At 33.6% G+C, this 14,895-nt stretch overlaps 1 protein-coding gene across 1 annotated transcript; it reads right to left on the bottom strand.

Annotated features, from left to right (window-relative positions):
- Nucleotides 1-7,075: 7,075 nt before the first annotated feature.
- Nucleotides 7,076-10,508, bottom strand: LOC102598973 (putative F-box protein PP2-B12). Its single transcript, XM_015312616.1, has 3 exons — nt 10,221-10,508; nt 8,757-8,857; nt 7,076-7,478 (listed from the first exon to the last, which is right to left on the bottom strand). The coding sequence occupies exons 1-3, from the start codon at nt 10,506-10,508 to the stop codon at nt 7,076-7,078; spliced, it is 792 nt and encodes a 263-aa protein (XP_015168102.1).
- Between the last annotated feature and the right edge of the window lie 4,387 nt (nt 10,509-14,895).

Here is a 14,895-nt window from a genome sequence, read left to right as displayed (position 1 = left end):
TTGAAAGATAAGTTCATAAGTGCATGTTTTCAAGAAGGTAAACACGTCTCATGTTTTGAAATGTATTTCGAGTAATGTAAGAAGTCCATTCTTTGTAATGGGTGAATTGAGCACAAAGTTATGTTAATTAGTTTTGGAGTAGTATCGAGAACCGAGTTCGACTAGAGTCTTTTATGATTCAAAAGTCCTATAGAACTACATAGCCAGCGTAGGATAGGATAGGATTGACTCTTCATGCGACTCCTCACTGCCTCTGAGAAGGCCAATTAGATGGATCCATAGTCACAATATCATCTTATACCCCCGACAAGGTATATGATGGGCCCTTACAACGTGCGCCGGGACGTTGTATCATTGCTAGGCTCATAGTAATGGTTGTCAGTTTAGAGAAACTCCCTACAAGTAAAGTATATTATTTTTATGTTGTCTTTTATTGTATTATTATTGTAAAGCTTTAAATGGTTTTCACTTCATATTCATGTATTGATTCAGTTGAGTTGCTTTCAGTCATTCAGTTCAGTTATTTGTTTACTCAGCCATATTACATACTCATACATTCCATGTACCGATGTCATTCGACCTGCATCCTTTTATGATGCAGATATATGTGTTCATGATTATCAACAGACGTTTCGTTGAGATCATTCTACACTCCAGTTTTTTTGGTGAGCCTCCTTGTATTTTAGAGGACTTCATAGTTACTTTCCAGTTAGTAGTTTTGAGGTGTCTGGATCTTGTCCCGACATCTTTCCTTAATAGTAGAGGCTTTATAGATAGACAGTTTTGGAGTCTTTCAGTTTCAGATATTTTATTTAAAACTTATGTTTCATACTCAGTATATTCAACGTAGTTTTAAGATTCAGTAGATTGTTTTTAAACGTTTCTTTCAATTTGATGCTTTTATATGATTGAGTTAGTCTTCCGCTTGTAGTCAGCCAGGATGAGAGTTTGCTTAGGGACCAACAATGGTTCTCGAGTGCCGGCCACGTCTATGGTGTAGGCTCAGGCCGTGACAGAAAACTTAATTAACAATAATCAATAACAATTGAATAAAACCCATGAGATTGAATTGAAACTCTAACTTGAATCAATGAAATTAAAAGGAGAATTTGAAAACCTTTGAGGACCCATGGAGGAAAGGACTCCATGGAATTCTCACATACCTTAATTCTAAAAGCCCAAGAAGAATGGATGATTGAAAACTTGGATGGAATCCTAACTCTTCTTCCTCCTTAGTCGAGGATGACTTTGGTGAGCTTTAGGGAATTTTGGAGATTGAGTTGAAAGTGGGTGATTTGGGGCTTAAAACATTTCTATAGGGCTTAGGGTAGAAGGAGAAACGATATAGTTTTGATTTAACAATTAGAGAAAAGACCCTTTAAATAACTGCCAAACTTCGGCCTACGATTCAGACCAATGGACCGTAGGACTTTCTACGGATAATACAAGTCAATCACAGACCAAGTACTAGGACCATAATTTCACTATCTTTTTTAACAGAACATTTCTATGTCTCTTAGGTCTTATTACAATCCATAGAAACCAACCGTAGAACCCCACTTTGACCCTTAAAATTTAGCCAAGTCTGGGACTCACCTATGATACCTATCTACGACTCGTACAAGGAATGATGGACTACCCTGGTGAACCGTAAAAAGGTTACTGAGACTAGATTTTAAAAAATTATTTCCCCCTTTGTACAGTTGCCATCTACGGCCCGTTCTACGGCCCGTAGAAAGCCATCTACGGCCCGTAGAAACATCTACGGCCCGTAGAAACTTCTACGGTCCTTGGATGGGAACCGTAGACACAACCTGCAACCCAAAAATTTATTTTCCTTCTTTTCCAAATCTTAGGTGTTATATGATTATACGATATCTTTCCTATATGCTAAATTTCCTACGAATAACTTAGGTCAGTTAGGATACCTTTTGGGAGTAGAGGTTAACATAAGTAAGAAGGGAATTTTCTATCTCTATTCTTGACCTACTTGTAGACATTTGAAAGTTGGCAGCCAAACTTTGCAGTACTCCAATGGTTCCAAACGTGCATCTTACGAAAGATGATGGTGTTCCTTTTAATGATCCTGAGAAATATAAATGGTTTGTTGGAAAATTAAGCTATCTTAATATGACTCATATGGATATTGCTTTTGTGGTAAGTATTGTTAGCTAATTGATGTTTGTGCCTACGATCAAACATTGGGTTGCCTTGACATAAAATTCTATGTTACTTTGAAAGGGGTCCTTGGCATATTGTATAGCAATCACAATCATACCTGTGTTGGGTAATCTGCAAATTCAGACTATAATTGATCCAAAGTTGGTAGGAGATCGATTTGTAATGTCCCATTTTTTTGTAATTTTGTTTTTAATTGTGAAATGACCATTATTCCCTTCTTTGTAGCACTTTCATACTTAGTTTGTGTTTCGAGATGGTTGGTGTAATCCCCAATGCGATCGAGTGTGTTTTTAATAATTTGACCCTTCTTGAGTAGAGAATTCTTGATAGGTTGAGTTTGGTCAACATTTTGAGTTTTGAGCATTGTATGGGAATTCCGTTAGTTCCATCGTGCCCGAAATGTCAAGTTTGAGAAAGTACAATGGTTGGTAAGGTTTTCGAGGCCTTAGGTTGAGAGTTGGGTGTTTAGGCGAGAAGTTGAGCTTAAGGCCTAAAGAGAGGTCCAGTCTATCAAAACAATATTTTTTCAAAAATCAGACAATTCTGTTGAGTCCGAATGTCGAATTTAGTAGGGTAGCATATTTGGTTTATTTTTATCGAGTCTCGAATGAATACCGAGGGTCCGTTCGGAGACTTTAATAAGTAAGGGAGCTGATTTTGCTAATGTTGACCTCGGTCAACATAGTCAACTCATGGTCAAATATTCAATTAATGGCTAAAATCAACCCCCTTTCTTCCATTTCACTTTCTTCTCCATTTTGGAAGCTTGGGAGGGAGATTTGGGAAACATTTTCTTGAGAAAAACTTATGTGTGACATCATGACCTCGACTTTTGGGTCGTGATACGACTACATGTTATTGTGTCTTTGTTGGTGGGAACCTAGTTTCATGGAGGAGTAAGAAGCAAATTGTTATATCTTGATCCAGTGTAGAATCCGAGTATAGATCTATTTCATAGTCTGCGTGAGAGATTATGTGGATACATCATATTTTAATGGAAATTAGCCCAACGGATCATACACCAGCAGAAATTTGGTGCGATAATCAAGCTACTCTTCATATCGCCTCAAATCCGGTGCATCATGAAAGAACTAAACATATTGAGGTTGAGTGTCATTTTATTCATGAGAAAATTCAGGAGAACTTGATTTCCACTTGCTATGTTAAAACAAGAGAGCAACTAGCTAATTTGCCCACAAAGGTGTTACATTGATCTTGAATTGATCATCTTTGTAAAAATTTGGACGATCAATATCTATGCTCTAACTTGAGGGGGAGTATTATAGAATGTATATAGATTTCATTTCTAGTAAAGTACATAACCTTATTCAGATAGCAGATTTATAGGAATAAGCGGATTTATAGGAATCATATTTTATTTCATTTCTAAGTTAGAACACAATCTATTGTATTTGTACATTGCTTATCTATTGGAATAAATAGTCTTTTTCCATCTGATTACATGGTATTAGGTCTATCCCCATTTGCGTTCCCAGTCGACGCTCTAGTTGGGTCTGAGCGTGAAGGGGTTAGGGGTGTTAGGGTGGGTAAAAGTCCCACATTGGTAGGAAAATGGACTGGTGGTCTTCTTATATGGACTTGAGAAATCCTCCCCTCATGAGCTACCTTTTTGCATTGAGTTAGGCACAAATGTCAATACCTTTACAAATACCATTAGTTCTCCATTGCTTCCTTAGAAGTTGTGCATCATGTCCTCCAAAATATTTACACACAATCTAGGTATGATGCTTTACAAAGCTTAACTTGGTTACTAATACTTAACTATCCATGAAGGTGTGGACTCGAAACGTACAAAGGATACATAAAGCATAGAAAACACCGCTTTGGCAAAACTCTCTCTACCCACCTATACTTTCTCTCCGTAACATTTCGTTTTGCCTATCATGGTTGTCATTTCACTTTTTAAAACTTCCTATGTATGACTGTATGCATGCCTGGACACTTGAAACTCTATGTATATTGGGAATAATGTCACGTCTTTCCTGTTGGTTTCACTACTTTTACATTACACCAAAATGATCTTTAGTGACAATTAATTAAAGATAATAACTTAATTGCCGCTAATATGTTATTTAGAGGCAATTATCACTCTATGTAAATGTCCCAAAAGTATATAGTGACATTGGATCCACGGGCAATTAACTGATGTTGATAAAGACTTTAGCACTTTCTGTTAATGTGCCTACTTATTGCCGCTAAAACAACTTTTTGTTGCAATGTACATTTGTAAGCCATGAAAGTACAATGGCATTACACTATATCTATGACCGTAAATCCTGAGAGTTTTCTTTCGGTCTCTCAATGGTTCCATTAACAAATCCAACCTTGTTTTTAGAGTGAAGTGCGTTCAAAAAAATTAGTCTCCAAGTGAAATAGTTTTCTCCATTTTCACTAAGAGGATTGGTAACAAAAATGAAATCTGGGTGGTCTGATGGATGCAAGGAGTTGGAAGAAGCGTCTGCGACTTTTGGTTGAAGAAGACTCGCTTGTTCGTCAGTGCGTCCTTCAGTTCCGATGGCTGAAAAAATTTCTCAGGATCTTTTAATACGCTTCTGATACCATGTAAAATAAGATTACCCGAGTGAATCCCTTTATTGATAATACATCTCAATCTCAATGTTATATACAAGTTGTACCGGCTCTATAACTAAGGAAACATATCTTTACATTTCATTACAAATATTCTGATTTATATATCTAAGGAAACATATCCTCTGATTGCGCAATCACATATGATCTTCCAATAAGCTGCAAACTGGAGAGATTACATTTTCTTTAAAATGGCTCCTAGTCCTCCCAGTCCAAAAGAATTTCCAAGACCATGTAGGTATATGTTCTGCATATGAATTAGAAAGCCAACCAATAATTGAATATGTGTTATGCGGTGATAAAAGTTGAGATGTGGTGTTTCATTAATTTTACAAAATTGTTGCAGGGAAATACTTATGGACTACTCTAAGCATATGATGGAATTGGGTTATTCCTTGCTTTTGGTCTTGATCGTTGTCATCTCAAAGATATGGATTGCGCGGAGGGGCTTGGTGTTTTGGCCCTTTACTATCCAGCATGCCCTCAGCCAGAACTGACAATGATTTTCTCACAGTGCTTCTACAAGATCACATCGGACGACTTCAAGTGCTTCACCAGAATCAATGGGTTGATGTTCCTCCTACGCGTGGTGCTCTTGTGGTCAACATTGGAGATTTTCTGCAGGCTAGTTTTCTTTTTCTTTTCTAATCCATGTACGATCGATAAGAGTGAATATACCATTTGCTTATTTTGGTTGCTTTTTCAAATCATATCAAATGATAAGTACATAAGTGTTGAGCACAGAGTATTGGCAAACAAAGTTGGACCAAGAGTATCAGTTCCATGCTTCTTTGGCACAGATTCAATGCCATCTTCCAAGCTTTATGGACCGTTTTTTGAATTGTTGTCAGAAGATAACCCGCCAAAATATCATCAACCATAGTGAAAGACTATCGTGAGTACTTCTGTAAGAAAGGTCTAGATGGAACTTCTGCATTGTTGCGTTACAAGATCTAATCTTAATGTAATCAATTAATTTATTATGAGAACGAAGAAGTTTTCTTTGGATGCTGGTTATTACCTATTGTATTGTATCGTCTTGTTACTTTAAATACAACGTTTGTTTGTAAAGACAACTTAAGTTTTGTTGTATCGTGTTGTTAAATCCTTTGTTATGTAATGACAAAAAGTTTCATTTTATATATGTAACAAACGATTTAAAAGCCTTGAGGCTGGTATCAAAAGGAAATGTTGATGCTGGAAAACACCGAAGTGCCACGAATATTCGTTCCACCAACTAAAATAGACAAATCTGTATGCAGTTGTGAAACAAAGTTCATTTTTCCAGTGATAGATCCAATTAAGCGTAAAGAGATTGTGGACAAAGTTTGAGAAGCATCGGAGACATGGGGTATAAATTTTTCCACGTCATTGATCAGGTCATTCAATTAGTTTTCCTATTGTATAGGTTGAACATCGATTGAATACATGTGGCACTTGAGGGAAAGAACAAAGAGACCTGGGAAAGTTTGTTACCTGAGAAGGCGTTCTCGATAAAGGGAAAGCAAAAAAAATGCTACAAGTTACGAAAGGTTCGGAAACTTATGACGTGGACAAAGAGACAAAGGGGGACAAAATGTTAGAAGGATCAGATGCGTGGAGGAGCTCATACAGATCTGAAGGTTGCAGGAATATCAACTGGAATCACCTATGCACCCTCCGTCATTGGTCTTGGTACTTGAGAAATTACCACAATAATTATATCATCTTGTTAGTCAAATTTATTTTTACTTAGCATGATTATCATTTCTCTGAATATTCCACACAAGTTCATTAAATATATAGGCTTATAGTATTTTCATACCTTATAAGCTTTAGCACCTAGAGATGATGGAGATGAACATGATGGATCTTTGGGAACAACATAAAAATGATAACACCATATTTTCTTCATTTGACATAGTTGAAATTGATCCATTAGTTGAAATAAAAGAAAGATGTCTCCATCCTTACGATTCATCAAATCTCTCTTCTAATATAAAAATAGAAGTACATAAACTAACATAGATTAAATAGAGAAGAAAATCCAACATAAAAAAAATATTGGAAGAATTTTTTTTTTCATCTTTTGCTACCTTCTAAAAGTGAAGTTAAAGCCAAAATATATAGGCCACAAGGTAGAAAGAGGACATCAAAATTATTAAGTAATATTAAAGTCTTAAAGGATATGCAATGTATATGAATTGTCTATAGTAAATTGCAAACTTTGAAATAGTAATCAGAAATAAGAATTCAAAGAGTTCTTGTTCAAAACTTGTAAAACTTAAAATCCCATATCCGTGTCTCATTTTGGACGAAACTCGACTCCTTCAACAATGAGTCCACCTTTGTAAGTATGATTCATCTCAAATAGTCTTGCTTCAACAAGACCTTCAATCCCTTTCTTGCTATCAAAATATCCCAATTTTACTTCCATCCATCCATCTCCTCTCATTTTTGGGATATTCCCACTTTCTTGCAATCTTGGAAGGTGCACAATGTTGTCCTGATTTTCAGTATCAGTTTCACTCTCATAATTAACAAACCTAATACTTGATTTAGCATATTCAAGTCTATAATCACACATATTTACCAACTTGAACACCAAATAAGCATTATATTTTGTCTTTGGTGACAACATTTCTGTGCCTATTGTTCCACAAATATCCAATTGATTCCCAATGATAAGATATGCCACTTCAGAGAATCTGCAAAAGCATTGCGAGAAACATTTGTAAGGAAAATTTATTAATCTTTTAAAAAAAAGATATGTAGGACTTTAACTATTTAGTAGGTGTACCAGATATGAATGTAAAAAAAAATTAAAAGATTGAATCATACATGGTATTATTTAGTTAACTTTTTATAGCAGTTTTTTTATTTTTACCATCAAAACATTGACAAGAACCAGTGCACCATGTCTGTGCCATATAAAGACCATTATCGGTGGGGTAGTTATGACATTCCTATTAAATCGTCTCCATTCAAGGGCATGAACCACCTTTTCTAAACTACAGATGAATATTAACCATCTTTGTTGTGTCCTAATTGACCCTCATTAATCATATCATATAATATTATTTTACTATACTATGCTAATAGAGGGAAGCTCTTAACTTCAAAGTTTAAGTACTAGCCTTTAGCTACTCAGAAGCATTTTCTACCAAGAATTTTTTCATATCCAGAGTTTGAACCTGAAACTTCTAGTTTAGAGAGGAGCAACCCCATCCATTGCCCTACATTCTTTAAAGTTAATATTTGCTCTTAGTTGTTATATTAATCTAACATCTCATATCCCAATTCATTGTTTGTGCAAATTTTTCACGTTGAGCCACTATCAGTTATGGAGTCATAATTAACAGTTAGTCTCTTCATCTACCCAATATGAATATGCATATAGAATACATAATGTTTGATTCAGTGCATATTAAAATGAAGGTCATAATTATCATAACTGTACGCTACACATAAATGAAGGTAATATCATCTTTCACATTCCAATATTTATTTGCTTGTCCTTTAAGTTTCTACTGTTACAATAACATTTATGCGTAGCTTTTAGTTTGTAATTTATATAAGTAAGACATCAAAGTGTAAAATCATTTGATTCTTTTCCTTTTTGTCCACGACAATCTACTCTTTTTGACTGTTATATTTTGGTCAGCTTCAGAAATAATGCCCAATAATTTCTTTTTCAATTAAAAAACCTTTGTTTTTACCAGTTTCTACTATTTAGGTTCTTATATATCTATGAGCTAACTTGTAATATTTTATTGTATGCTATCTATCAAGTTAAGTGATCGGTGTTCGGTCTCCAAGCTTTGGAGCACCAAGCATCAATGACAGAATTCATAGAGAGGGAGAAGTCAGTGTAAAGAGAAGAGGAAGGAAAGCAAACTACTTTGTTGAATAAAACCTCTCGAAGGAAACGTATTTGTAGATCAATAAAGTTGCAGACCAAATAGAGAAAATGAAAAGAGATGAACCTGGAATCGCGGCGTGCACCCCATTGCCAAGAGAATTCATCATCACTATCTAAAATTATGAGCTCTCTCGGTGCTATCATAAAACACTTCTTCCCACTATGCTTATCAAGAAAAAAATTTTGAAATAGAAAAAAACAAAAATTTAGTTTGATTAATCTAAATTTACATCATGTAAGATCAAAGAAAGTGTTTCATAGTATTTTTTTTTTCATTTCCAAGCATTTTAATCTTACTTGTTTGGATGGTTACTACAGAAATATAGTTTCACAATGTATCACATTGTATTCTTTTAATGAAATCATGTTTGGATAGATTGTTTTCCATGTTATGTCACATATCAACAATTGAAGATTATAAACCTACAATATTATAAAGAAAAATAGCACACGTGGTAAAGTTCTTATAGAAAAAGGGTATAGACTTTGATAAAATAGGATTATAAAGTAATAAGAAAATGAAAATATAGTAAAGACACACACCACATCAAATTATTCATTATAGAACTTGAGACTTTCATCTTTTTATAATGATGTATTTATTGATATATTAGAATAAAATTTAAGTAACAATCAATATAAATATTGTGATTAAAATAAAATATGATACAACAGAATATAATAGATAGCAAGCACTCACAGGGAACATTGTTCAATTTGAATAACCTAAACTTTGGAGAGAGAAACGGAATAAAAATTGGGACTTATATTCCCCCCTACCCAACAAAATGAGTATAAAATAAACATCAATTGTGATAAGTGTGGCAATCAATGAATTGAATAGAAAATTATAAGAGATTACATTTTAAATTTTGGTGAATATAAAAAATAAAATACAAGGTGATCATTTCTTTTTACCTATTTGAGCTATCCGAGTACTTTGGTATCAGGAGAAGAGCTAAAGGAAGGAAAATAGTTCAATTGAATCACCTTGCTTGAAATTAGAGCGACACAAATAGGGTTAAATGGTTATTTTAAATTATATATGGACTATTGAATTCACTTAATATAAGGAAAATTTCTAGTTTAGTAACAAAGAGAGTTCATAGATCATTTTAATTAGCTTCTGAGTTGAACCCTAGGTGTGACACCTTGTATTTTTTTTTATCTCTATACATGATTTTTTTACTCCTTCACTATCTGGTGCATGTGTTGATGAGAGGTAGAAACATATGAAGATATTAATTAAGGATTCATCTTAACCCAATACTTCCATATCGGAGCATGACTTTATGTGTAAAAAATCATGATAAATATAACAACTAGTAGATATGAACCCACAATATTAAAAATAACAAGTTAAATATTAAGAACCTTGAAATTTAATCCATAAAGATGAAATCTTGATTTTGCCTCATGTGAGAGGTGGCATGTATCAATAAACAATTTAGGTATGTACACACAATCAATATTAAATAGAAAAATAACTAAAATCATAAAAAATAACCACATCAAAATAAAATTTTACCAGTTTGCCTCCATCAAGGAGAATGGGAGAATCACACAAACGGAAAAAGAGCTCCTTTTTGGTGTTGCAAACAAGAGGAAACTCAGATCTATCAATTATTTCTTGATAATCACGGGGCAAAAATCTTCTCCAAATTTCATCTAATTCAGCAACAAATTTGAATCCTTTGGATAAAATTATTGATCTTACTGCATCTGTTGAAGTTGTTTTTGAAATGATTTCAAATTTGCAACCTTCTGACAAGCTTTCAAAATAATCCATTGGAGCAATGAAGTTGGAAGAATTCATGTCATAACTCATACAAAAATATATAACAATTACTTTTGTTCAAAACTTTATATTTGAATAAATAATCAAAAGGGGAAAATATTTTAATTAAAAATATGTATTGTCAATTATAGTTATAAGTACAAATAAGCATGATATTATGTTTTTCTATTGTAGTTTGACTATATAGTACATTAATATTTATTTTTATATTAACTCCTTCCTTACTCAATTAGTGCTCAGTCATTATTTACCCTAATAAGATACAAAATACTGAAAAACACCTTCACACAACATAAATTTTATGATTTAAATTATTTAAAAGAATAAATAGAAAATACAATCAATTTGTCAACACGATTTTACAATAAAAATTATAAATATAAAACTTTTTGCTTCTTGGAATAAAGTTTAAATAATTAATCTCTTATTTGGCCATAGATTTTAAAATTTAAACTTGAAATTTATTTTTTGAAAAAAAATGATTTTGAGCCATATTTTTGGAAATGAAAAATATTTGAAGATCTTATCAAATTTCATGGTCAAATACCATCCAAAAAAGAAAAGAAAATAAACAATATACTTCAAATATTTGGTGCACTAAATCCTTCATTATTTAAATTATATAATATATGATATTTGTATAAAGTAAATAAGCACATCATACATTTTTTGTAGGGGTCAAATGTTGATCAGTTTTTATTTATTCAACGTGTAGTACTCTTTTTTATTCTGTACAAATAATAACACATGAATATCATATTATTTTTAAAATTTCACTCTTCTGAATAATTATAAAATAGAAGATGAGGAATATATATTATCAACCTTTTCATTTACAACTAGTTTAATATCAAAAATCTTAAAATCAAATAAATTCGGGAAACGACTTAAAAACCACTCAAACATCAATTGTTATACACTCTAATTTTGGGAGGATCGTATGAAACCCTTGTATTATTTTAAAGTGGAATAGATGCCCATATATATGTTTATGTGGCAGAAAGAGTGAAATACACCTTCCTTAAGAGAGTGAGAAGTTATATTCTTACTTTATTTTATTTGTATCTCTCTCTCTCTTATCACCTTAATCAGAGTTATTTAAATTAACACAACATATTAAAATGGATCCTTCCTAAAATCATAGATCAAAACAGACAGTTTGCCCTCAAATAGACAAACTATACCAAACAAATTTTAACTCCGTATGTTCACCCCAAAATACATCACATATAATTTAAGACATTTCACTCATAAACGGGTGTACTACAGTTTCTTTTATTAGTTAACTTTTCATGTATAACTACATCTCTTCTTCAACAATAAATATGAGGTTATTCACTTCACATTTTCTCATTCATATTTTATCTTCTTCTACTTATAATATTGTATTTTGGCCTTTAAAACTTGATAGACATGTCTCAACAATTCGTAAGGTATGTACATTCAATTGAACAAGATGCATCTAAATGCAAAGAGTATTATCAAATAAGTTTTGATAATGTGTGCATTCAAAGGTAGAAATTTTAAGTTTTACGCTTTAAAATATCTAGATATCACTACAAAAAAGGGTGGAGGTTAAAGTTCCAAATTGTTGGGGTTTAGAACCCTGCTAGTTACTGTTACAGGGGTTTCAAGGACTCCTGTAGTTACGTGTGCCACAATTAATTTGTGGCAGTTTTTAAGCTACCCCGGCAACAATTTGCGGCAATCAAATAGCGACAGTTTTAACCTCCCTTATCTATTTCAAGAAATAATTTCATGGAGTTTATAACCTCTGCCAATCATTTTTATAAAAGTTTAGTACCTCTTTTTCAATCCCCGTGCCTATACCTTAGATGTGGCTGACACCCGAGAACCATCGTTGGTCCCAAGCGAACCCTTGGCCCTCAATACTCAGTGGAAGACTTACTCAACAATATAAGAACTCAAATGCAAAACTTAACTCATAATGTCTCATTAATAAAATGGTTTAACTCAAAACTATCTGAAATACTCAAATGATTATAAGTGTGCAACTCACAAGGGAAATGGGAAAAGACTCCTTAACTACTATTGTCTATGAAGCCTCTAAATACTATGATGGAAGTCTGCACAAGACCCACGATATCCTAACAAAATTGAAATCTAATTGTGGAGCCCTCCGGAAGCAAGGAGGCTCTGGAATGTGATGGGATCAACGAAACGCCGGTTGGTGATCCTGAACACTTGTATATGCATCATGAAACGATGCAGGCCAAATGACATCAATACATTGAATGTACGAGTATGCAAGGGGAAAAATGAACATAGGGATATATAGTTGAACTGATAGAACGGGAAACATACTCACCGCAACTCAACTCAACATGAAAGAAACAATAAAAGATGCAATATATAAAGCTTTTAAAATAGTAGATAATAACTCAAATGTATATAAAAATATAATAATAAACTCCTTACTCTTATTTGGGAGATTCTCTAACCGACAACCATCACTATGATCTACGTAATGATACAACGTCTCGTCCACGCTGTCAGAACTGTCCTATACCTTGCCGGGGTATAGAACATCCTCAACTAAGTGGATCCACTAAGATAATCATCTGAAAAGTATGATCTTTTACCCATGTTGGCATATATGGTTTATAAGGATTTTGAGTTGTCTGAACTCATCCCCATATCGGTGCTCAATACTACTCCCAATAATATGTAGAACTCATTCTCAAATGTATAAAAACATAACTCATCCTGGACTTGAGATAATTACTCAAAAGATTCTCTTAAAAGAGATACTGCTCAAAAACTCCTCATGAACTTGTTTAGAAATTAATGTTTCCTCTCGTTTTAAATGTAAAAGTGTTTACACTTGGGAATAATTAGTTCCCTTATACTCATTTTTAAACATGAAACTCAACTCTCCTCATTTTCTTACTCATTCACTCAAGTCTTAAAACAAGTTTTATAAGATTGTAAAAGACTTCTCAAAATGATTCAAAAAGGTTTCTCGAACTCTACTCTTAATCTTTACTCAGATTTGAAATGAAGATTTAAGAGTTATTATTAGGATATATATGATCTCTCGATGACTAATGAAGACTTAGATAATCGGTAATAAGAAGAGTGTGAAAACACTACATAGCGAAAACAAGCTAAGAACTAACTGAGATAACAACTACAACTAACTGACTAAGCTAACAGTTAATTAAGTTAGTCAACAACATATAATTAACGCAACTAACTATATGTATAAATACATTCTCAATACATCCCCCTCACAAGCGGGATATGAGGCCTTGATAGCCAACTTGAACATGAGGCAAGTTTGTTTTACACCAGTGAGAGCTTTGGTGAGTAGGTCAGCCAATTGAGCTGTGGTAAAAATATGATGAAGAGAAATAAGACCACCTTGGAGCTTATTTCAAACTAAATGACTGTTAACTTCTATATGTTTGGTTTTCTCATGAAAATATCAATGTGTAGGATAGATTGACTATCAAAATGTACCGTAATAGGTTTAGAGAAAGGAACATCCAATTCTGGCAAAAGTATGTCCACACAAACAAGCTCACCAACAACTTTCCTCAATAACCTGTATTATGCCTCTTCTGAAGATAAAGATATAGTCTCTTGTATTATGACCTCCTTAAGTGTTCTTCACGGAGAAGGATCACATGAGCTTCATCTCCAGGATCGATATCCCATTCCATCAAAAGGTAACTGAACAAGCATTAACCCAGGCTGTCTGAGGGATGCATGTATAGAGGATCACTCTCATTAACAACACTAGACGGAATTAGAAGAGGAAAAAGATGCATCAGGGGAAATTGCCATTGTAAAATCAGTGGAAGTAAGTAAAGTAACACGTAATTTCTGCGAATTGAGAAAATGCAAAAAATATATAATAATAGCTACAGAGGTACCTAAAGTAGAGGTAGCTAGACTTAAAAACTCTAGTACCGACAATGGCATTGATACGATATCAAGTTCAGTGATCGGTGTTCAGTCTCAAAGCTTTGGAGCACGCACCAAGCATCAATGGCAAAATTCATAGAGAGGGAGTGTCTTATCCAGTCAATAAAAAATTGTGTAAGAGTAGATTTATTAATGCTTGAAGCCGTGACTCAAAGTAATATCTTGGTAGGATGCCAATAGTGGTGGACTAGACGAAAGAGGGGTGCTAGTTATGACCAACCAGTAAGAGTGGTGGCCTGGATCAAAAGAAGTGTCTGTTCAGATGTTGGACACAACTGTTTGCCTTACAACTTTAATTTTATTATTGCTAAGTAAGGACTAACCAGGGACGGAGCCAACAATATGTCAGGTCCGACTAAGATTAAGGCAAAAGAGTAACTTGGTATATATTTATGAAAGTAAAAAATGAAGCGTGCGTGAAATATCTTTATATAAAGCTGGACATAATTAACAT

The sequence above is a fragment of the Solanum tuberosum genome, unplaced genomic scaffold (assembly GCF_000226075.1).
Source record: "Solanum tuberosum cultivar DM 1-3 516 R44 unplaced genomic scaffold, SolTub_3.0 scf00199, whole genome shotgun sequence".
In the NCBI taxonomy this organism is placed as follows: domain Eukaryota; kingdom Viridiplantae; phylum Streptophyta; class Magnoliopsida; order Solanales; family Solanaceae; genus Solanum; species Solanum tuberosum.
Note: the sequence above shows the minus strand (reverse complement) of the source record. Positions and strands in the feature narration are given on the sequence as shown.